This window comes from Maniola hyperantus, chromosome 5, assembly GCF_902806685.2.
Source record: "Maniola hyperantus chromosome 5, iAphHyp1.2, whole genome shotgun sequence".
Taxonomy (NCBI): Eukaryota; Metazoa; Arthropoda; class Insecta; order Lepidoptera; family Nymphalidae; genus Maniola; species Maniola hyperantus.
In genome coordinates this window covers 12,710,035-12,735,616 of record NC_048540.1, presented here as the reverse complement: position 1 = coordinate 12,735,616, position 25,582 = coordinate 12,710,035, and the positions used below count along the sequence as shown (strand labels likewise).

General features: G+C 37.3%; 1 protein-coding gene across 1 annotated transcript in view; it reads left to right on the top strand.

Annotated features, from left to right (window-relative positions):
• Positions 1 to 25,582, top strand: part of LOC117982399 (uncharacterized) — a 52,189-nt gene that overhangs the window by 9,948 nt on the left and 16,659 nt on the right. Inside the window, exons 2-3 of the mRNA XM_034968754.2 lie at positions 2,234 to 2,438; positions 21,801 to 22,009. Coding sequence (XP_034824645.1) covers positions 2,336 to 2,438; positions 21,801 to 22,009 — 312 coding nt within the window. The 5' untranslated portion in view covers positions 2,234 to 2,335. The remainder of the gene's footprint in view (positions 1 to 2,233; positions 2,439 to 21,800; positions 22,010 to 25,582) is intronic.

Below are 25,582 nucleotides of genomic sequence, written 5' to 3'. Positions count from 1 at the left end.
ACTCTGATAGATAGTTAGTTCAATCGACGAAGACGCGCCCCACTGTTTTGCGTGCGGGGAAACTACGGGGTGCGGGGAGTAATTTTTAGCCAATTTATCTTTGTCTTTGTGTGTATTGTATTGCTGATCGGTGCATTATGATAGTACTTTTTTTTTTTTTTTTTTTTTTTTTTTTTTTTTTTTTTTTTTTTTTTTTATTTTTTTTTTTTTTTTTTTTTTTTACTATTTTTTTTTTTTATAATAGTACTTGCATACTTGCACTGTACACGACTGGGATAAAGAGTGGGGCGCGTAATCACGGATTAAACTATCTATACTTACCTCGCAACTTTGTTTGATAACGTTACACTAAACCATATTTTGACATACAAATCACGTAAAGGATTGACCTTACCGTTCGCCCCTTCCTAAGCTGAATTAAAAATACACACAGGCTATATCCCCTTATGGGGTTTAAGCCAATGAAAAGGGTTTAAGTCTGTATAGTACCCAATCGGATGGACCGCTATATTATGTTTGGATAAAATAAATGTAGATAATATGATCTAAGTTAAAATAACACGCCATATTTATTTTTATGAACAGTAAGTGATGATGTACTCTAAGATGGAACGGGATGTGGCAGTTCTATTACCTAAACCTATGGTACAACCTATACTACAACCTATAGTACAACCTTATCAGCTTTTACGTCGCACCGAAATAATTAATTAGGTACCTAGTCAGAGAGAGGTAGTATGTTCAATGATTTTGCTTATGACGTTGCCTAGCTATAAAATAATTTGCCTGCTTTGCTGAGAAATTGATTTAAAACGACGATTGATCGTTTAAATCAATTAAAATTATATAAATCAATTATAAATAAGAAGTGTAAGTACTGCAAAAATAATGATAACCAATATTCAATCAAATAATATTAGCTTAAGGAGAAAGTTAAAAATTCTCTTAAATTAAAGTCACTAAATATTATAGGTTAAATTGAAAGTTTTTCTATTTGTTCAAGCATAAAACAACCTTTTCGGCCGAACTTTTATTGTAACTTTGAAAAAACCGTAATTGAACTGTGGTAAATTGAAACGAACGAAACTTTTAACTCAGTATATATTATTCAGATACCCTTTTATAGGCCCTTTTAACTCTTCAGAACTCTAGCATTGAACTGGAATACCGATGTAACTTGGATTGGAGCTAGGGGCTTGTAGTTATATTTTATTATTTAGAATTTTTGATACTTATTAACCTAGTCTGTTTGAATAAATCTCAGCAGACTTTATTTTTGATTTTAAACTGAAATCTGAAAAGTCTTGAGTTGGATCATCATCATCATCACCCATCGCCGGCTCACTGTAGAGCACGGGTCCCTTGTCAGAGTGAGGTTTGGCCACAGTCTACCAAGTGCGGATTAGCAAACTTCACACACCTTTGAGAACATTATGGAGAACTCTTAGGCATGCAGGTTTCCTCACGACGTTTTCCTTCACCGTTAAAGCAAGTGATATTCAATTACTTAAAACGCACATGTAACTCCGAAAAGTTAGAGGCGCGTGCTCGGGATCGAACCCCCGACCTCCGATAAGAAGGCGGACGTCCTAACCACTAGGTTATCACAGCTTAAGTTGGACTATAGTCTGTAGTATTACCTGACTACTTCTAGCTTTATTAGTTGAAGGTAAGTATGTGAAATGTTTGCATTCAAAATGCCTAATTTTTAGTTTTCTGTATACTAAACTAGTAAAAAACACTAATGAAATGTATCTAAAGGGACTGTTAGAAACGTTTCATTCAGATCTTATTAGAGCTATTAGAGCTAAAGTAATTAGTTACTGAGGTATATTAAACTGGTTTAATCTACTTTTTTTTCTAATCTCTAATCTACGGTTTTGATTTTGGTCTACGATAAGAACTTTTCTTTATTAGCAATGTCAACGTCATGGAATCATATTTGGACAAATAACACCATTATGTAATACATACTTATTTGTTTATTTTTTCTTTCTTATTTAAAAATATAGAGTTTCTAGTGATACTGATATCTCGCCGCAAACTACTTGACCCTATTGAGCACGTACTCAGTACCGTATGCTTACACTCAAGCCTCCGCATAATCGCTTTTAATTGCTAATAAAGAAATAGCACTGCTAAATAACGAACCACTTACTGTAATAGCAAAGAGAAATATTTGCCGAGAGAAAATGGGAAAAAATAATTGAGTCTCCTTTTGTTTTCTTTGCAGGTACTGTGAAGGGGCGTTGACGCAATAATGAGATTGTGTGTGTGGCGAACTACTCGCGTTCAAAGTGTTTGAAGTGAGTTAAGTGAAAGAGAGTGGTGCTATATGAGACGGCGGCGGTATCGGATGTCAGGTGGCATGGAGATGATGCTCCCTACTGGGAGCCGCATTTTCGTGGTGTTTATTGCTACGGCCTTCTGGGGAATGGGTGAGTTGCCTTAAAATAATGAGGAGCTGGGCTGGAGCTGGAACAGAGCGACGTAGTTACGCTTCTGATAAACATGCTTTTTGTTTTTATTCAGATGTTTTTGGTCCACTGCGTATAAATCTGAACTCATATGCTAACAAAAATGCCTGCAACAGTATTAAACTTGAGTCCAAAGTTCGTGCTTTCGCTCACTGAACACAATTACCTATCTATATTAATGTGAACTCATTTGTAAGCAAAACGAACTAAGACTGCTAAAACTGAGGCCAAAGTTTGTGATTTTGATCCATATGGTACAATAATTTCAGTAACGTTTCGACAGTTTTCATTCAGTTTTTTGTATTCCTGAAAAATTTAATGTATCGCAATTACACCCTTTTGTTCGCCAGCTCCTTAAAATATAATCTCTAGATATAATTTATTATTATTTATTGAATTGCTGGCTGATGCCCCTGAATCAGATGGATTTAGGTATCACAAAATCCTTTCGTGAAAGTTCTGCGTTAAAGAGAGTTTGTTTTAAGTATTAACATGTAAGAGCCATTTAAGTCCTAATACTTATGCAAAGTTTTGAGCTGTATTTTGATGTCAGTCAGTCAGTTCATCCTTTAAATTTAAAATAAGCAGGTGAAGGAATCAGATATTCTTAAAATTATTATCCGCAGCACAGAATAAATAGTCGCGTACATTTTTCATTCAATTCTGATTTAAGAAATTCTAAGCCAGAATGTTTAACTATATAATTTCTTATCTACAAAGACGTAGGTAGGTTCATTGTTTAATTAAAATGCCTTACCTTTGTAGAAATAAGAGAAATTGAGACAGATAAATAGAAATAGGCTAGCTACTTTCAGTTAAATAACGAACAATAAGATTTTGTACAGGATTGCGTAATTCAGGGCTAAACCTCACTAAAATTTCTGCTTTACAAGGAACGACTTATGCTGGTCACACATTACGAATAAGTCACACGCACCGTACGCAATACGCATACATACCCATCGCATTTCAGTTCCTGAAAATGCGATTCACCTACGTCAGCACCACAAATCAGACACGCCAATGAAATGCGGATGATCTGAATGCGGATTCTATATGCAGGATTTATCAAGACAGGGTACCTATCAGTGGCGTGCTGGTCATAGAGGCATAAATGCACTGCTTACCCCAGTTATAATAGCTCAATGCATACCCCAGTTATAATAGCTCAATGCATATTTTTCATTATGACCTGCCAGTAAACAGGTTCTCACCTAACTAATGCCTACCCTGGCTTCAAACCCTGTGCACGCCACTGGTACCTATTCTGCAATTTCATTACTTCGAGCCACATATTTTTGCAAAATATATTTCTTTTCATATGTATATGGTTGTTGCGGTTATAGTGGTTTTTGGGTGGTTGTAAGACACTAAGAATTTAAGATTACTTGAAGCGATTTGGTAGAGACAGATCAATTAGTATTTGCGACTTATTTTTGATGTGAAAAGTGCATTTCATTTATTTTATTTATTTATATTTCATTTTAAACAATATACACTTACAGACTAAACAGACACGTGTACAATGTACATGCAAAGTTATTAAAAACTAAAAAAACCGGCCAAGTGCGAGTCAGACTCGCGCACTCAGGGTTCCGTACTACAATTGTATTTTATCGATATTTTGCACAATAAATCAAAAACCATTATGCCTAAAAACCATCGTGCCCGGGATCGAACCCCCCTCCTCCGATTAGGAGGCGGATGTCCTAACTACTAGGCTATCACAGATTTTTGCGGCAGCTTGCGGTTATATTAATTTGCGATCAATATTACAAGGATGATTAAAGTACCGAATGATCCAAAATAATAGAATGAAGCGGAATATTTCCGCAACGGGGGAGGGGATCTCATTTCGCCAGCGCGGCGGCGACAAGCGGGACAGATATCTGAATAATATAAATACAATAAAAATATACTGCGTCGTATGTGCTAAGTTATTCGGAATCAATTTTAGTTAAACGTTTTAATTAGACGCTTAGGATATTAGCTCAATCGTAGCGATTTATAGCTAGAGCAATTTGATTTTGCAACACTTGAAGTAGCATTCAGGAATATGTCTTACTAGATGATGCCCGCGACTTCGTCCGCGTGGATTTAGGTGTTTTAAAAATCCCGTGAGAACACCATAATTTTCCGGGATATAAAGTAGTAGCCTAGGTACTTCTCCGGTATGTAAGCTAATGTACCGAATTTCATCAAAATCGGTGAAACTGTTGGGCTATGAAAAGCTAGCAGACAGGCAGACACACAGACAGACAGTCAGACACACTTTCGCATTTATAATATTAGTATGGAAGTATGGATTGTCACTTTTACAAAATATATTTCTTTCGATATGTATATGGTTGTTGCGGCGCATACGGTTCTTTCGATGCGTGCGATTCCATGCTAATGTGCTATCATATTACAAGGCATGATAAAGTAACGAATGATCCCCTATTCAAAATAATGGAATGAAGCGAAATATTCTCGCAACGGGCGAGGGGATCTCATTTCGCCGGCGGCGACAACCGGGACAGACATCTGAATAATACAATAAAAATATATTGCGTTGTTTATGCTGGGTCATTGCTAATTAAATGTAGTAGTATGATTTGGTGAACTGCTTTAATTAGATGCTATTTTACTGACTGTATCGTGGTGAACTGAAAAAAATACCTAGTAGTTTTAGCTGTACGTTATTTTAAAGTCAACATCATGATCAACCCATCGCCGCGCCGGTTTACTACAGAACACGGGTCTCTTTTTATGGGACAATGTCGCAATGTTTCTCTATCGACTAAAAAAATTACTCAAATAGGCTCAGAAAACTCGGAGATTTCGGTGTATATAGAACGAAAAACACAACCTTTTTTGAAAGTCGATTAAAAAAGTAGTCCATGTTACCTACTCCTTGATTAATCCTCTGCTTATCTGTGAAAGTTCAGTCAAAATAGGTTCAATCGTTCTCAAGATTAGCCCATGCAGACAGACTCTTAAATTTTAGTGTAGTATAGATATTGTGACAAATTATACAAGGGATAAATTAAATAGCTAGGGCCAATCAAGTTTCTAATTTGATTACGAGTGACACCTGAAAATATCACAATTTCTCGCGGCAGGCGAGCTTTACGGCCGTACGGCCTAACATAAAGTGTAATCTACCGCGAATACAGCTGTACAGTTAGTATAAGATTTTATAGTTTTAAAAATACCAATCTCGAAATCGACTGTTTCCATACATCTACAGGCAGCGACACAGCGGAAATATTGCGAACTAAAGATGATCGAGTGTTTGCGAGTATAGCTTTCAACTTTACGATACCAATTACCATATAACTACGTCACCATCGAGAATGGTTTGCGTTTACCTACACCAATACCAATATCGAGTAATTTGGCAGTACGAGTCCTAAGTTTGACGTCCTAAAACTAGTAAATGACGTCATTTTCGCTTATGGATACGAGTCGACAGTCGAATTGTAACTCACCAAAAAATACTCGGTGAGAGAAGCGTGAAAGCTTATTGATAATTAAACAAAATGATGAAATTTAATAAGTGAAATGCCTTAATTTGCCCACGGAGGCAAGGAGAATGTTTGGGAAGGTAGTCAAAGCTAACCGTCGTGATTGTGTAACTTAAATTTGGTTCAGCGGCGTAATTTGTGATGTGCGCAGTGTATCGGTCAAAGAAACAGGTACTCACATAGCCCAAACCCTCCAGCAAGTTGAAGTGACAGTGAACAATCCATGCATGTCGTACTGGGTTGAGCATCCGTCAAAGAAACAGGTTCTCACATAGCCCAAACCCCCCCGTAAGTTGAAGTGGCAGTGAACAATCCTTGCCTGTCGTACTGGGTTGAGCATCCGTCAAAGAAACAGCACATAGTCGAAACCCCCCAGCAAGTTGAAGTGGCAGTGAACAATCCATGCCTGTCGTACTGGGTTGAGCATCCGTCAAAGAAACAGGTTCTCACATAGTTGAAACCCCCCAACAAGTTGAAGTGGCAGTGAACAATCCATGCCTGTCGTACTGGGTTGAGCATCCGTCAAAGAAACAGGTTCTCACATAGTCGAAACCCCCCAGCAAGTTGAAGTGGCAGTGAACAATCCATGCCTGTCGTACTTGGTTGAGCATCCGTCAAAGAAACAGGTTCTCACATAGTCGAAACCACCCAGCAAGTTGAAGTGGCAGTGAACAATCCATGCCTGTCGTACTGGGTTGAGCATCCGTCAAAGAAACAGGTTCTCACATAGTCGAAACCACCCAGCAAGTTGAAGTGGCAGTGAACAATCCATGCCTGCGTTCCTACCGAGTTGAGATTTGGTACCACAGCACACAAGTACCTAGTGGGGTACCGACCGATGGACCGTTCATATTATAGAGTAGGTACCTAACGTGAAGTGGCTGAATGAGGATGCCTCAAGACTGGATGTAGAAGACAGACATCCACAGGCTAAAATGATAGATAATGATAATAGTGCATCTCGGATGAATCATTTTGTGCAGCGATGACTGGATGTAGAAGACAGACATCCACAGGCTAAAATGATAGATAATGATAATAGTGCGTCTCGGATGAATCATTTTGTGCAGCGATGACTGGATGTAGAAGACAGACATCCACAGGCTAAAATGATAGATAATGATAATAGTGCATCTCGGATGAATCATTTTGTGCAGCGATGACTGGATGTAGAAGACAGACATCCACAGGCTAAAATGATAGATAATGATAATAGTGCATCTCGGATGAATCATTTTGTGCAGCGATAGCCATCCATACATATAGCTCGCAGAATGCATTTACTTGTAGCGTTGTAAGATCGATCACAAAGAGTATGTCACACCTTGATCATTGAGGCAAAGGTAAGATATGCACAATTTATTACCTACCTATACCTAGGTACCTAATACCTACATAATATTATTCTAAGCCTTATGGGTAGGTACATCAAACGTGTGGCTCAAATTTCCTACTAAGTAGGTGCCTACTTACATTAATTTATGATTCAATTATACATATAAGTTGGTACCTACATCTGATAAAATCAACCCATTTTTTCACCAGAATAGAAACCTAGGTAGGTACCTACCTACCAGGTATATTAAGAAACATACATACAATAACAGAAAATACCTACCTACTACCTACCATTACTTGCATCCATTCACAAACAAGAAAGTAGGTACTTAATTTATCTATATATAAAAAAGGAAAAGCTGACTGACTGATCTATCTAATTGAAATTTGTGTAGTCCTCGCGGACAAAATCGCGGGCACAATCTAGTATAGAAGGGTATAAGTTAGTAAAATTTTGTATGAAATGGACCTACCTACCAAATTTAGCTAGCTTATTATATTAAGTATTTTTCTAAAATAAATTATTATTTTCAGGTTGCAGATCATCTATGGTACCTAACCTATACTTACCAGATTATGTTGCCTATCTTCCAGCTACCTAAGCTAGGGCCACTAGAACCTAACTTAATTCAAGAGTCAAGACTGCAACTAACCTGGGGGTCATCAGACTTGTAGAATACCTATATAATTTGAACTGTTTATGATGTACCTACTTAAATACACCTTATGAATTTTACAGCTGATGTAAAATACTTATACGCATACCTACCTACTTATAGTATCTAATTTAAATTTAAACAAAAGAATTTAATTTGTTTTATTTCATCCTAAAAAAAGTAAGTTTTCAGATGATACTAATAATAGTTAAAAAGTATCCTGGAATTTGCCTGCCTGGATATTTCCGGGATTCTATGATCAAAACTAAATTAAAATGACAGGTTTATGTGTATTGCTGTTCCTTTCATAAGCTCCCTGCACTGCAGAAAAGGATAGCAATAGATTTAGACCTCGTCTAACAGAATTAGCCACACTGTCCCCAACTGTTTGTGCACCAAGTCTCATCAAAATCGGTTCAACACTTCAAAGATTAGCTCACAATTTTTTTAATTATGAGCTTATTGAGAACGTAACAGGCAATTTTCAATTTTGTTTATTTGTATGAACATTTTGAAACGTGCAGCCTTGATGGGGGTAGCTGAGGTAAAAGGGAGGGGAGGGAAATCATTCCCTTGGAAGGAGTGATTTTCCGCCGGGGATGTATACTTTTTTAAATGATTTTTAATTTTGATAAAATTGTCATTGACTTAAAACGGCCTCGGTAGGGGGCGGCGGGGTAAGTCAACCCCTTCACTCCTTCAGCCAGAGACTCACTCACGTTTCGTATGGATGAATCCAGAGACTCCGGAACGTCCCTATCTCCTCTTCTTTTCTCCATCAAGGTGGCAAGTCTCAAAAGCTAGCCCGTTGTATGTAGGTATGAATTAAAATGCCTATAAAAGAATCTTATGGCATGACTAGCTATAAAAACACTATGTTCATAATAGAAAAGCAGAGACAAAAAACATTTTATTTACTATTAAATTTTTATATTGTTATAAAACTGTAGTTTGTTGCGCAGTGTTACTGCACTTAGATGACTTATGAGGATTCTGTAGAGTGTAGTCTTGATGCAGCAAAATCAACTTGCATTCTTCTAACAAAGTGGATTAGGCAGGTGGTGTGGTCATTCACAGGCTGTTAACATAACGTAACTAACTGGTCCACAGTTATCACTGAAAAAATAGAAATTATTGATCTTTAATTTTTTAAATTGCTAATTAGACAAGAACTATTCTTCTTATTTTACTATCTATCTTAATGAGGTCTAAGTTTTATTTATAATATTAATTAATAAGTAGATGATGCCCGTGACTTTATCCGCGCTGATTTAAAGGGTAAAAGTAGCCTATCTCCTTCTCCAGCATGTAACAAAGCTCCACACTAAATAATTTATACTCGCAACTTCATTTATCTTGTGGGAACTGTTCGATTTTCAGAGCCTAGTTTATTTAAAAATAGGCTATATCCATCCCCAGGATGAAAGATCTTTGTACCTTTTGTCAAAATTGGTTGAACGGATGAGCTGTAAAAAGCCAGCAGATAGATAGACAGATAACCTTTATACATACACTAAAATACAGCTCAAACTCAAGGTCCCGAACTTAATTACATGTCTTAAACAAAGAACCTAGATGTTTTATTGCAACTTTAACTTCAGTGTACCACAAGATTATGTCTAAAATGTGTTGTCATTTATCAAGCGGTCAGTAGTCAAAACTGTTCTAACAAATATAATTATTAATGATGGCTCAGCCCTTTTTGAACTCATTTAATGCTAGGTACCTAGTAGACAGTAATTATTTAAGTAGGTAGGTACATATGAAGTTATGTTATGATTTAACTATACTCTTCAAACCTGGCCACTTGTCTATGTGTCAGAATTCAGATCAAGAGATTTGTATTACCTAGTAATTAGTACATTATGTGAGCGTGATCCGAAGAGAGAGAGTAAACTTACTTAAGGTCGTCAGTCCAGCGGGTTGGAGGTCGTCCCACACTGCGCTTGCTGATACGCGGTCTCCACTTCAGAACACGTCTGCCCCATCGGTTCTGCGGCAGACGTGGCCTGCCCACTGCCAGTACAGATTTCTAATTCGTTGGGCTATGTCAGTCACTCTGGTCATCCAACGGATTTCGTTGTTACGGATTTTGTCCCTCAGAGTTACCCAACATAGCCCGCTGAGCGACTTTGAACTTGTGGACAAGGCCAACTGTCAGTGTCCACGTTTCAGCACCATACGTCATCACAGGTAGGACACATTCATTAAAGACTTTCGTCTTTAGGCTTTGGGGTATCGACGAATTGAAGACTTGACGCAATTTTCCAAATGCTGCCCAGCCCAGCTGTATTTTTCTGTCAGCTTCCTTGTCGAAGTTGTTTCTACAAAGTTGTATTACGTACAATAATATATACCTAATAATCAGTAAAACTTCAGTTTTCTAGTTAAAACTAAAGCGATTGTTCCGTTTGTTTCAGTCTCAACTCTCAGTTTCAGTTATGATAAAAGGTTATGTTGGTTTCGTTGGTTTGTTTTGATTTATTTTTTTACTGACAATGACAGAGTAACAGACTAGAAAGCGGTAACTTTTTTTTTAATCTGATGAAAATTTGGCTCTGGACACAAGTTTCTTGAGGTTTTTAGTGATCTTAGACAAATTACCATAGACACACACACCATAGACTAAGTGGTGGACTGTCACTTGTTTGTCATTGTCACGCTGTCAATCTGTCATTGTCAATCTGTCAAAAACGTCAATAAACGAAATAATAAATGCCAAACTCAACAAAATGGCAGCGTATATCTGTCCCTCTTTTTTTGCGAACGTGTAAGAGAGACAAATTGTGGCGAGAGTTGGACCATCACGTTTACTATTTCTTTTACTCGATGAGTCCAATACTGACTGTTATGGCCAACTCATACTGCCGGACAATACGTAAACATTGACCGTGAGGAGTAAACGAAACGATAAACGATAAATGCATTGTTCAATCTTGTACTAACTGTACTGTATTGAATCGATGCGTAGGATCGAATGGATAATTAAGCTGGCTGGCTAATAAAGGCTATGCTTTCTATTTGAATATTATAGGCGATAGGGTAAGTATAATTTTATACTAGTATATATTTTTTGCCGACGTATATCTATACTATATATTATATATTATATATATATATAAAATATTATAAAGAGGTAATGTCGTTAAGTTTGTTTGTAGGGGGTAATCTCTTGAACTACTGAACCGATTTTGAAAATTCTTTCACCAATAGAGAGCTACATTATTCCTGAGTGACATAGGCTATATTATATACACGCGGAAGAAGCGGCGGGGATCAGCTAGTAATAAATAATTCAATAATAACAAAACAGAAACAAAATATTTGATTTGAGTTTTAATATTTGAATGCATGCCGGTTTGATGATCACCCGATCATGAAACCAGCATAGATAATTTTCAAAATGTACGACAACCATTTTCATAAATGAGGGTTTACGTTATAAACATTGCAAAATCAGGTTTTAGGCCCAGTTGCTTGAGTTGTTTTATTTGCATTGTTTTATTAATTTAGGAGTTAAAAATAAGCAAATTCATGTAAACATTCTAACGTAACCGTCAAGTTATTCGATGAATAATTGAATAAATTAAATAACTCCGCTCAATCAAGCGTCAAATTTCATTTCGGGTGACACGTGAGATTAGCGCTATTTCACACACCCGGCGAGAGTGCTCGGCAAAGTATCGTAAAGTCAAATCTAGGTAGCTACTATAGATCGTCAAAATGTATGTGAAAATGAATGGTAAATCCACATACAGTACGCGGCAGAAAGTAATGTACATCGGCCTTTAGTTAGAATGACATTTCGGCTATGTAGAACGTTGTCTCTGTCACTCGTACCTATATGACGTTTTGTAGGTCTCAACGACAAAGACAATGTTTACAAATCTCCTATCTCCTTCTAAAGGTTGATGTATATTACTCTCTGCCGCGAGTTATGTTAGGTATAAGTTACATTGCAGTTCAGTTATAACTTATGCATAAGTTAGGTTGGGGTCCCAAGGTGTTAGAATGGCGACCTCTTACCGGTAAACACAGCATTGGAAGCTGCATTATAGCACCTTAGTACCCCAGCGTCTACCAATCGGTTTTATTCGAACGATGTGCTCTGCCCAATGCCCATTGCCACTTCAGCTTCGCAACCCGTTGAGCTATGTAGGTTTCTCTGACTTTTACGGATATTTGGATACGGATTCAGCATAACGGGTAATCACATTAAAACTTTTGCTACTTAATAGTATTTATTCACAAAATCGGTGAGCTTACAGATTTATTTCAAGCCAGCAGCTGTATCTGTTATAATTTCTTAATTGGTGCATTTAAACTCTATTGTGAAAATGGAATAAAAATTGTCTGGATTTTTCTCGCCGTCGCTGTCGTTAACTTTTCAATGAATATATTATACGAATAAAACAGCTCAGTTCGATCAAGCGTTAAACTTGATATGAAATCGCACGAGAAAATGCTACAATTTTACAAAGCAAGTGAACTTTTATTAAAAAAGTATAATATATTTTAATGGATTATACAAAACTAGTATATTATGCTCGCATATGCCCGCCTTTGTATTTCTAGGATTTTTGTGAAAAATCAAAGACGCAGCAAAGTCATCATCTGGTTTTTAAGTAAGTATATTAAATGATTCAAATTATTATCTGGAACGTATGCGCATAGACACACAAAATGGCGTCACCGCCATTTAGGAATATGCAGGCGTTCAACAGAGATAGCGAAAAGTAAAAATATTTAGAAATCTATTTTATTAATAGGTACAGTACTTTGATCCCGCACTGTACTTTTCTCACGATATATCAAATTATTCAGTGAGTATATTAAATAGCCCGGCTCGATCAAGCGTCAAATTTGATTTCAAGTGACACGTGAAAATATCGCGATTTTACATGCGCCGTGAAAACGCTTTACGATCTATCATAAAGTGAAATCTCCTGTGATTACATTTTATAATACGGGAAATGGATTATTGATTAATGCCTCATACATTATTTCGTAAATGTGCATCGGAACTGGGAGTATAGAACAAAATGAACATGTAAATATGGGACGGCAAATTTTCATCTCCGCTCAAATGAGAACAATATTCGTCTCGGTCGAAGTCGTTACAATGTCATTTGTATCTCTCATAGACAGGAAACTAACAATTTTCGCCCCGACTTGAGTGGCAATTGTTATAAACTCAGATGTTCTGCGCGACACTACTGTACTTGTTCACTTAATTTTGTTCATTCAAGTGTAATTTAACACTGTTGTCGCTTGCCTGACTTTAGAACCATCTCTATTATAATGAATCTGTTGTTATAGAAGACTAGAACAGGTGAAATCAAATGAAATTACAGTGACTCTTAGATAAGACATTGCAATTATTGATAGATATTTTATCTATGTGAAGGTTTTGGCCATAGTCTACCACACTGGCCAACTGTGGATTGGCAGAGTTCACACACCTTTGAGACCATTATGGAGAACTCTCAGGCATGCAGGTTTCCCCTCGATGTTTTCCTTTACTGTTAAAGCAACTAGTAAGTGATATTTAATTGCTTAAAACGCACACACCTAGCTCCGAAAAAGTTAGAGGTGCGTGTCCAGGAACCTCGGACCACTATAGGCTATCACAGCTTCATTCTGAGAGGAGACCCGTGCTCACTAGTGAGCCGGCAACGAGTTGATTATGATGATGCTGATGTTTTATCTATGGTTTTTAGGGTTCCTCAAAAGGAAAAATGGAATCACTTATAAGATCACTTTGTTGTCTGTCTGTCTGTCTGTCTGTCTGTCAGTCAAGAAACCTACAGGGTACTTCCCGTTGACCTAGAATCATGAAATTTGGCAGGTAGGTAGGTCTTATAGCTGACATTTGGGGAAAAATCTGAAAACCGTGAATTTGTGGTTACATCACATAAAAAAAATTAAATTGTGGTCATGAATTAATAATTTTTATTTTCAATTTTCGAAGTAAGATAACTATATCAAGTGGGGTATCATATGAAAGGTCTTCACTTGTGCATTCTAAAACAGATTTTTATTTATTTTTATGCGTCATAGTTTTTGAATTACTTATCGTGCAAAATGTCGAAAAAATACGACTGTAGTACGGAACCCTCAGTGCGCGAGCCTGACTCGCACTTGGCCGGTTTTTTCTTAGTTGACTCACAAGCTTAGTAGGTACCTAAATCGAAGAAAACTGACGTTCTCTGACCAGCGTTTTTAAAAACTGTTTTTAAAAGTCAACGCTTTTCAGGGTTCTGTATCCGAAGGATGCCAACGGGAGCCCATTACTAAGTCGCCGCTGTCCGTCCGTCCGTTCGTCGGTCTATCAGCGGGCTGTATCTCCTGAGCCGTAATAGGTAGAGTCGAAATTTTCACAGAATCTGTATTTCTATTGCCGCTACATCAACAAAAGAAAATTTCAAAATGGCCGCCATTAATATTAAAAAAAAATCAAGTGTCATACTTATTGTTGTCTTATTTTGCTTTGAGCTGCCAAAGAGGTAGGTATAGTACGCGACAGGTTGAAATCAGGCAATCGGGGAGGGAACGCCTCGCACGCGGGTGTGCGACACCCCCCACGCTAACCCGGTGCGGACGAGCGCGGCGCGAGTTACGTGTGAGTTTTCGGGACGTCCCTCCGCCTCATACCACGGTTGCCATCTCGACTTGTCGCGGACTATACGTCAAACATCCCGCGGGCGTACTCAATACTTATACGTTTTGATCTTATGAAAAATCAACTCGCATGGAAGGCAACTTTCTCTAGACTTGTATGTAATTTAATAAAGAGCTGGACTGGAATGTAATTTAATATTATAATCAAATTATCAGAATTCATAGAAAAGATGTATGTAATCAAAACAATATTTTTCTCATAAAGTAAGAATACTTATTTTATTATTAAAATAAAGAATGTAATAAAGTCAAAGCTATCTAAAATAAAATAAAGAAGGCCTCAAAGAAGTTTTTTATGAAGAGTTCTTTCGCAGAAATTAAAGAAATATTACTAAGTATGATTTGATTATATTTGAAGCATGAATTATTTCTTTTTAGATTGAACGTTTAATTTTCTTATTAAAAGTCCTGTGTAAACATAAATACTCTGCTAATAATAAAATTGGGGAATTCCAACATCAATGATAAAATTAATAATGATGATCGCATAGATGATCAATGATGACTACACGCTGTGAATACTAACTAAATTCGAAATTCAAATTATTCTAAAAAACAGCCAATTGAGAGTCAGACTCGCACACCGAGGGTTTCGTGTTCTGGTATTTTTTCGACATTTTACACGATAAATCAAAAACTATTATGCATCAAAATAAATAAAAATTTGTTTCAGAATATACATGTAAAGCCCTTTCATATGATACCCTACTTAGTATAGTTATATTACTTTGAAAATTGAAAATAATAATTATGTGTTCATGAACACATTTTCTGTTTTTTTTTACCAAAAATTCACGGTTTTTTATTTATTCCTTTACTTGTGCTATAAGACCTACCTACCTACCAAATTTCATGATTCTGGGTCAACGGGAAGTACCATATAGGTTTTCTTGACATACACGACGGACAGACGGACAGGCAACAAAGTGATCCTGTAAGGGTTCCTTTTTTCCTTTTGAGGTACGGAACCATAAAGATAACAATAAAGACAATTTTGTTGCAGGTCTGTAATTCTTTTATTTGCAAGTTTTCTTTATACGTTTGATAGATACGAACGAAGAAATCAAGAGTTACGATACGAAGTACCTAGGCTACCTTGCCGATAGTTTTCATATTTGAAACGCTTAGTACATTTTATGCTTCAGGGATGACTCGTACATGACACGGCCCGCGCCCGCCACGTGTTAGCATAAATCATCCCTTATCATCTTCATTTATAACTATATAAGCGAATCTATCAAATCGAGTTTAACTCATATTGAATTGTGGGATTAGTTTGAAACTTGTTACATAACTAATTCTGATTTCCTAGTTACTAGTAGCTAAGTACTATATCTTCTTGTTAATCAGTTTCGACCCACTTCTATTATTTGTAGGACATGTTAATTCAAAGTACTATGTTTCCAATATTAAACCAGTCTATTTATATTATTAACTAGCTGATGCCTGCGTCTTCATCCGCGTGGAATCAGGTTTTTAAAATCCAGTGGGAAATCTTTGATTTTCCGAGATAAAAAGTAGCCCATGTCACTATCCAGGTCTTATATATCCAGGATAGCATAACTTAGCCATCAATATTAATTGATTAAGTGTGCACCCATTGTACCGCGAGGCGGACGGTGGTTTTCGAGTCCAGAGTCATCAATATCCAGCCGTAGCTGAGTGATTGATCGCGGTACATTGTAGACCACTCTATTTCGCTTGTTTTTACGTGAATTGTTCTGTAGTTTAGTACTGGTATTGTTTGATTCATATTAAAGACAGATAAACCATAAAATGAACAAGATTTAGGACTTTTAGGAGAATTATAGTCATGAGCCGCCGACTCGGATCAACAATACAATCAAATCAAAGAGCATCCAATGAGGTGTTTAAGTAGGTACTCGATCCTACTACGATCCCACCTAACTATCTACCTATGTGGTTGGTAACTTAAATCTTACTTAATGATCTAAATCTTTATAATCTAACCCCTAAAAAAACAATTATCAAGCAAGCAATCTCCTGTATAATAGAAAAGAGATATACTACTCGTAGATATTATGTGTAGTATGTGTGATCAATTACCAGTAGTATGCAAATAACCTTTTGTAAATCCGTGTCGGACAAAAGTCCCACAAAAATAAAGATTTAAAAAAAAAACCTTTTGTACCATTGATGTTGGAAGAGCCACCTAAGACAGTCAGACAGTCAGCGGATTTTAGGGTCCCGTCTAGCATCCTTTGGATACGGAGCACTAAAAGTGCCTAACTAAAACTATTACGTAACTGAAATAATATGGCTGCACCATTTGGCGGTTTTAAATATTAAAAAGATTATTAAATTAAAAAGTATGAATTCTTATTAAAATTTAAAACGGGTGAAATTTTATAAATGAATTCTACTTGATATTAAAAGTTAGTGAAAGTATTATTTCATACTAGACGATGCCCGCGACTTCGTCCGCGTGGATTTAGGTTTTTTAAAATCCCGTAGGAACTCTTCAATTTTCCGGGATAAAAATGCCGTAAAGTAGCCTATGTCCTTCCCCGGGATGTAAACTAACTCTGTACCAAATTTCATTAAAATCGGTTGAACTGTTGGGCCGTGAAAAGCTAGCAGACAGACAGACAGACACACTTTTGCTTTTATAATATTAGTATGGATATGTAAGATTATCGTAGGTATAATATCGCCTACGGCCACTGCTGTCCCGGTTTCAATAAAGATATTATTAAACGACCATCTGAAATGAATTTTATTGAATACGATGAAAACGGGAATAGGCAGGCTTTTGGGTCATAGTCGTTCATTCGGTCCGTTATTACCGGCCATAACTATTAGAAAGCAAGTGTTTCTGTCCATAAAATCGTTTTTGAATAATTAGTTTAATCTACACAAATATCTCTGTAGGGTTAAAAAGTAACGTACCTATCCCTAAAAATTGGTCCTAGGAAAAACACAAATCCCGATACTAATACAAAATATGAATTGTCTTTTGCTAGTAGGTAGTATAAGCATGTCTGTACAAATAAAATACTGATAAAAATAGTCGACCTCAAGAAGTCAAAGATAAACTAAGTAGGTAGCTGTATATTATTTTTCGTAATTTATGAAACAAAATGAAATTATTCTTAAATTACGTTTTTTACCTATAAATGGATACTATTTACGGTGTTACTTTTGATCCGTATAGTAGTATCTTTTTCATGACCCTGATATGAATCCTGAATGTTACTTTCGTCCTTAGAATAGAATAGAGAAAAAAAATATTGAGTAATAGTATAGATCATCTAGACGTATAATTATTTAGTAGCCATACACTAAAAGCATGTTGAATTACAAACTTGATTTATGGATATGGTTTCTACTATTGCATCCCAAAACGATATTTTTTAAAGCTTCATAGTTTCTAAACATTATTAATCAACGTTGAGTACCAAAGTGTACGAGTATTTCGGAGTGAGGGTTAGTGGGTAGAAGGTAGGTAAATCTCGTCGGAAAGTGGGGCAGGATCCTACATCATCAATATTTAGCTTCAGTGCTAAGTGATTGATCTTCGTAGTCTCTAATTTTGTAATTATTTACACAAGTTGTACCGAGATTTAACCAACAAGATTTTGCTTTTAAATAGGTACCAAGTTCCAATTTAATTTGAAACAGTGCGTAGGTTGAATTTTATTAATATCTATAGTCCGTAGAAAATGAGAACTCAGTCGCCATTTTATATCAATGTGTCAACTGACATGATCTCACGGTTCACCTTTAAAATAAGGACTAAAATCGTACTTTTGACATGACAATTGACACATAAAGTTAAAATGGCGAGTGAGAGCTTAAAATGTATGCATTATACATAATATGTAGTAGGTTTACTTATCTATATCCTTTATAAAAAGTATCTACAGGGAAATAAAGCTAGGTACCTACTTAATTTGAGCCTCAATAGCTCAACCGGTATAGGAGTGGACTGAAAACCGAAAGGTCGGTCGGTTCAAATCCCGCCCGTAGCACTATTGTCGCACCTACTCCTAGCACAAGCCTGACGCTTAATTGGAGAGGAAAGGGGAATATTAGTCATTTAAATTGGCTAATATTCTTTATTAAAAAAAAAAAATTGTACCTACTTGGTACGTACCTACTAAGTATATAGTGATCAATGATCTGCAAATAGGCTGTAGCGGTTGCCGAAGGCTCTTTACACACTGAATCCGATCCGAATCCGACAATTCTCGATCCGAACAAGCCGTAGTAGGAAGGTACCTACTATTTGTATAGGGGTTGCCTTGAATTAAGCACAATATCACTTGTATAAATGCTTGTGCATTGTGTCCGATCCAAATAAGGGCAAGATTATGCAAGCAGCCTCCATCGATGCAGTGTAAAATAATTGACATGCGGATTCAATTAGAATTTTCTAGATGTGAATTTTTTGGAGTCGGATCGGATTAGGCTCGGTTGCAGTGTGTAAAGAGACTAAGTATAATGTGATCTTCGCCAAAACAAGGGATTTTAATTAGAACCTTCTTTTCAATGATAAGTGTCCTCCATAAGAGCCTCCTTTTTCTTAAGAAAAAGGAGCAAGATCTTGTAAAGGCTAATGAAGAGTTTTCACAAAAATCGTGAAAGAAAAGATTTTCAAGGTGCTTTCTACTTAAGTATATCAAATACAATGAGAAGGAAGTTTTAGATTTCTTATCTCCCAATATACCTACCTACTCGTAAGGAACTTACTAAGAAAGATTTTAATTGAATTCTTTATTTCAGCCAAATAATAATTATATTTTTCGATATGTAGGTACCTACATATTTAAAATTGAAGTGTATAAAAACACTATCATAAAATGCGGTTGACTTTAAACACTGCGTATTTGGGCTGGGTTCATAATACGTACCAAGAAACTCCTAGTCGTTACTTGTGTTAAGCGCAAAAATCAAAAGATAGATTTTTATATAATGAAGAATAGGTACTATAATGATGAATTCCGTCCCAAATATTATGTAGGTTAAGTAGTAAACTAGGCTGCTAACGAAAAAGCCTTGTCTATGACTCGGTTTTGAAATGGGTGCAATTAGTGGCTTTTATAATATATTGTAGTGTACAGCTCAACTTACAGAGAGTAGTCGACTCAATTAAATTGAAAATAGTTTTCATTTTTCAGGGGAAATTTGGAGATGTATTCACTTTATGCTTCGTCGGTTTTGTGTTTATTTCAGCTGTTGTTAGGAGTTGTTGTACACTTGTATTATAGCAACAGGTCGATATGACCATCGCAGAGGAAACACCCCGCACACCCGCACAGCATCCCCACCCCATCTCATACCCCGATTGCAATCTCGAACTGTCACGTATACTATAGTATAAAGAGATATTAAAGCACATTGCAACACATTTTGTTACTCAGAAAATAAGTAGATAAGGTCTGGCGGTGGGATCTTGGACCAAAAGCCTTTTATTCAAAACAAGATGGTGCCCGCGACTTCGTCCGCGTGGATTTCAGTTTTTTAAATCCCGTGGGAACTCTTTGATTTAGCAGGATAAATCCTATGTCCTTCCCCGGGATGCAAGCTATCTATGTACCAAATTTCATTAAAGCCGGTTGAACGGATGGACTGTAAAAAGCTAGCAGACAGACAGACAGACAGATAGACAGACAGACAGACACTTTCGCATTTATAAAGTTAGTATGGATTAGTATGAATAGTATGGATATGGACTAGTATTGATTAGTATGGAGGTGTCTGGTCGGAAGACTTACAACAAAATCTGGTCACTTTTTTATTGTCAACAGTTTATTTGACAAATAAATAATTGTTGCAAATTGGTAAGGTAAACAGACTAAAGCTACGAGGGTTTCAAACGCGCTCGGTCTGAGAAGAAGCCTATAGCGATCTCAGCTTCGCACAGCCGCCGTGCGTTGTTTATGTTTCAAAGTCAAGTGTGTCCGGCTTATAATTAGTTCGTATAAGCTAATTATTAAGTTATATGGCTACTGTGCAAACTTGTATGGCTTGGGAGTTATGACTTTATGACTCGAGCTACGGCGCATATGCATAATCTTGCACATACCTACTACAGATATGTACTGTACAGTGTACACATATAATAATTAATGGTATGTTTAGTTAAGTCTTCAGTACATATTCTATGCTAAATCAGTAAATCTACACACGTAAAAGTTTAACTGATTGACTGTTTAAAAACTTATTTCTTTATTTACTTGAGATATTGTATGTAGATTTTCTTTATAACGTGAAAACCCACTAAGACATGTTAGGTACAGCTGAGCGAAGCCGGGCCGCGTCAGCTAAGAATTTTACTTTGCTTCCCAAGTAATAATTTGGCCACCTATGTAATGTGTTGTTTCCTAGACAAGACTTTTTTCTATCTATTTTTTAAGGGGCTTTTATAGGTGACCTGTATGCCAGCCCCATCGTTACAAACGTACCTGAAAACAAAGTAATATAGTTAAATCTAAAAATATAACAATTTGAGAGAATCACTTACATGTTCATACATTGCTGAAATAATACCAAAATATTCATAAAATTTAAAATTAATTCACACGTTAGTTTCTCTTAGACAAGACTTGCGACTCTACCTATTTGGCTGCCACCAAAATATAGAACGCTGCACAAATACCTAAAATAAGTTACGAATATCTGTTGTACTGTAACTGTTAATTTTTTACCAACCAAATACGGTATTCTTATTGGTGGTACCTATTCTTAATTCTAGATAAATGTTTCTAAACAAGAACACTCTATTTCGGAATAATTCAATAATTTTGAAGCTAAAAGTATTGTAAGGTTCCACATAAGGTTCATTTACTAGTCTTTATTTATTTATTTAGATACAAGTTAGCCCTTGATTGCAATCTCACCTGGTAGTAAGTGATGATGCAATCTAAGTTGGATGCGGGCTAACCTGGAAGGGGTATGCGTATGGCAGTTATTATTAAATCCATACCCCCTTGGTTTCTACACGGCATCGTACCGAAACACTAAATCGCTTGGCCAGCTTTGCCGGTAGGGTGGTAACTAGCCACGGCCGAAGCGTCCCACCAAAATTTCTAATGAAAAGAAGTGCAGTATCAGTCACAATCAGATTTTAAGTCACCTTAATATTATTATTACCTAAACGTTTTTTTTTTGTTTAGGTGTTCGGGGCCTCCACAACCTGGAAATCAACGTGCCAAGTGCTGTGCTGGTCGGAGAGACAGTGACACTGGAGTGCACCTGGCAGCTCGAAGACGAAGAGGCCCTTTATAGTGTGAAATGGTACCGAGGGAGGGAAGAGTTCTACCGATACATACCCAAAGAACTACCACATACAAGAGTTTTTCCACTGCCAGGAATTGAAGTTGATGTAAGTAATAATAATAATGTCATCCCGACCGAGATTAGCAAACTGTGCACAAGTGTGTGCGCAAACTGTGGTGCACTCTCTATTCCCTCGCTGTCATAGCCAGATGGGACGGAAATCCGACACCATCGGAGAGAGATCAGGCGCAGGACCGACGGCTTTACGTGCTCTCCGAGGCACGGGGGTTACACACCAGCAACTTCCTAACTCCTGGCACTAGTACTAAGATTTTCTTAACAGATTTTTTTTGTCCCGACCTGGGAATCTAACCCAGGACCTCGTCATCGCAGTCGAACATGCTAACCACTAGAGCAACGACGCAGTTATGTAAGTATGATATATAGTATACTAGCTGATGCCCGCGACTTCATCCGTATGGATTTAGGTTTTTAAAAATCCCGTTGGAATTCTTTGATTTTCCGCAACAAGTTAATGTAGCCTATATCACTCTCCAGGTATTTAAATATACAAACAAAAATCACGTCAAGTCGTTTCTTCATTCCGGACGTGATTGAAGAATAAGCTAGCGCGCACCACGGTAAAATTCCGTGCGTTTTTTCCCCGCAAAATCTGTGAACTAATTAATTCCGCACCAATTTTAATAGATTTAAATTCAAATTCACGGATTTTAAAACGTTCAGCAACTCGCCGCACCGCAATGCACGCGCTCTCTAATAAACCAACACACTTTCTTATATATAGATTTATAATATGGGTAGTGATATTGATGTAATTTGATGACCACGAGCCAAAACGAACAAATGAACGGGCGAGCCAAAAGGGTTGACTCAGCTGGACCACGAGCACAAGTTTTTGATTAACTTCACAAAACTAAAGCTAGCTATTCTAATGGCTTAACCAAGCAAGGTTTTCGAATCGCACTTTGTTCATATTGAACAAAAATTTTTACTTACCCAAAAATTCACAAAATATAATGTTAGGTAGGTATCCAATATCCATTATTAAAAATTCTATAACCCAAAGGCGAATTTCAGGGCTATAAAAGACATAAGTAGTCGTTATTGCAAAAACTCTGGAAGATCTCAATACAATGAGCTTAATAGAGCTTCTCAGCAGGTGAGCATGATTAAGACGAAAATGCTTATGTTAATGCTTATGTCTCGCCCCACCCAGTAGGTTATCGTTGGGAGCTTTGCACTCTAAATTATAGACGAATATAATATATACCTAAAACACACAATCCATTTAGGTAGGTCTAATTTCGAAAAAGAGGTCAGCCGCCGAATTAAAGCCGGCTGGGCAGCGTTCAGGAAGCTTCGAGATGTCTTCTTGTCCAAAATTCCTCAGTGCTTGAATACCAAAGTTTTCGAACAGTACGTGTTGTCAGTGATGACATATGGATCCGAGACATGGTCGCTAACTATTGACCTCATAAGAAAGCTCAAAGTCATTCAGCGGGCGATGGAGAGAGCTATGCTCGGAATTTCTCTATGTGATCAAATCTGTAATGAGGAGATCTGTAAGAGAACTAGAGTAACCGACATAGCTCAACGGGTTGCGAAGCTAAAGTAGCAATGGTTAGGGCACAAAGTTCGGAAAACCGATAGACGTTGGGGTCTCAAGATGCTGGAATGGCGACTTGGCACTGGAAGGCAGAGGTTGGAAGACCCTCCACTAGGTGGATGGATATCTCAAAGTTGCCTTTATCGCAAAAACTAGAAAACTAGCCATCGGTTTAACCAAGTTTTATGAAATTTGGTACCTACTTACAGAGATAGTTTGCATGAGACATATAGCCTTCTTTTGGTCCCGGAAAATCATCGAATTCCCTCGATTTCTAATTTCACGGGGACGAAATCGCGAGCATTACCTAGTCTTTTATGTAAAAGCACCGCTTTTTAGGGTTCCGTAGCCGAATGGCAAAAAACGGAACCCTTATAGATTCGTCATGTCTGTCTGTCTGGATGTATGTCACAGCCACTTTTTTCCGAAACTATAAGAGCTATACTGTTGAAACTTGGTAAGTAGATGTACGAGATCTAGTTAGTAGTTTTTGATTTATCGTGCAAAATGTCGATAAAATGCGATTGTACTACGGAAGTCGGAACCCTCAGTGCGCGAGTCTGATTCGCACTTGGTCGGTTTTTTCCTTTTACTTCAACCATCCTTTTGTTAATTGAAATAAAAACATTATTAATTATAATTATAAAACAACAATTTGGTAATATTTGCTCAAACACAGTAGTTAATCTGCAGTCAGATATGATCAAGCTTAAGATCGACGAATTTAATTTCGAAAATATCGTAATTATACTTACTGTAAAAACATTTATTATCGAAAGATATGGAAAATTATGGATGAAGGTACCTACCTACGTACGCAATTTGCGTTATAATAATGCATAATATTCATTTTAATACATCAATCAGGCTTTCCACAACAAAGTCATTAATTTCGTATTAATTAGCGCTTATAGCAATTTATTTTTTAAAACAACGGTCTATTATTTCGTCGAAAAATTGATCTCATAAAATATATTATTTATCATCATCATCATCATCAACCAATAGACGTCCACTGCTGGACATAGGTCTCTTGTAGGGACTTCCACACGCCACGGTCTTGCGCCGCCTGGATCCAGCGGCTCCCTGCGACTCGTCTGATGTCCTCCGTCCATCTAGTTGCCAGTAGGTTGCCATTCCAGCACCTTGAGACCCCAACGTTTATCGGTTGTACGAACTATGTGCCCTGCCCATTGCCGCTTCAGCTTCGCAACCCGTTGAGCTATGTCGGTTACTCTAGTTCTCCTACGGATCTCCTCATTTCTGATTTGATCACGTAGAGAAACTCCAAGCATAGCTCTCTCTATCGCCCGTTGAGTGACTCTGAGCTTTCTTATGAGGCCCATAGTTAGCTATTAGTTAGATATTATTTATACTTATCTCAAAATCTCTATTCAAAACGATAATTCCACCCTCAAATACGATTAAAGTTTTGTATAAATAATTAGTTTTGAAAGTCGTACGTGCGGTTGCGTTGTGAAAAAGGGTTGCTTTCATAAACTTCTGCAGAGATTTTAATTTATATCTGAAATTCGAGGTATTGATTTGGGCATGATTTAGAACTTACTTATTGCACCATTTCTATCACATCGGGACACTACGGTTTAACGTACTGATATCGAAGGAACGGAGACAGGATAAAGGGAAAATTCAGTCTTCCATCCAATTAGCATACCTATTGTATTTGGTTAACGTGGGAAATCGACTGACGACGAACAGAAATCGGCAGGACAAGCTTTTATTATTTTGATTATACATAGTAGTGGATCAGTCGTTCGGGTATGTAGGTAGGTAGCCCGCGCACAGAGTCCGCGACTGGTCGAGATGGCAATCGGGTATGAGGCGGGGGAACGAACGGCACACCCGCACGTCACCCACTCTCGCTCGCAGCGGCCTGCGGGGCGTTAAATCCCCGATTGCCATTTCTACCTGTCGCGTACTACGCGCTACGCGAGCTATAAGCAGTAACCGGCAGGAAATATTGCACATCGACCCTTAGATATAGACAACGCAACGCTCTACCCGGTTGTAAAGAGCGTTGTCTCTGTCGTT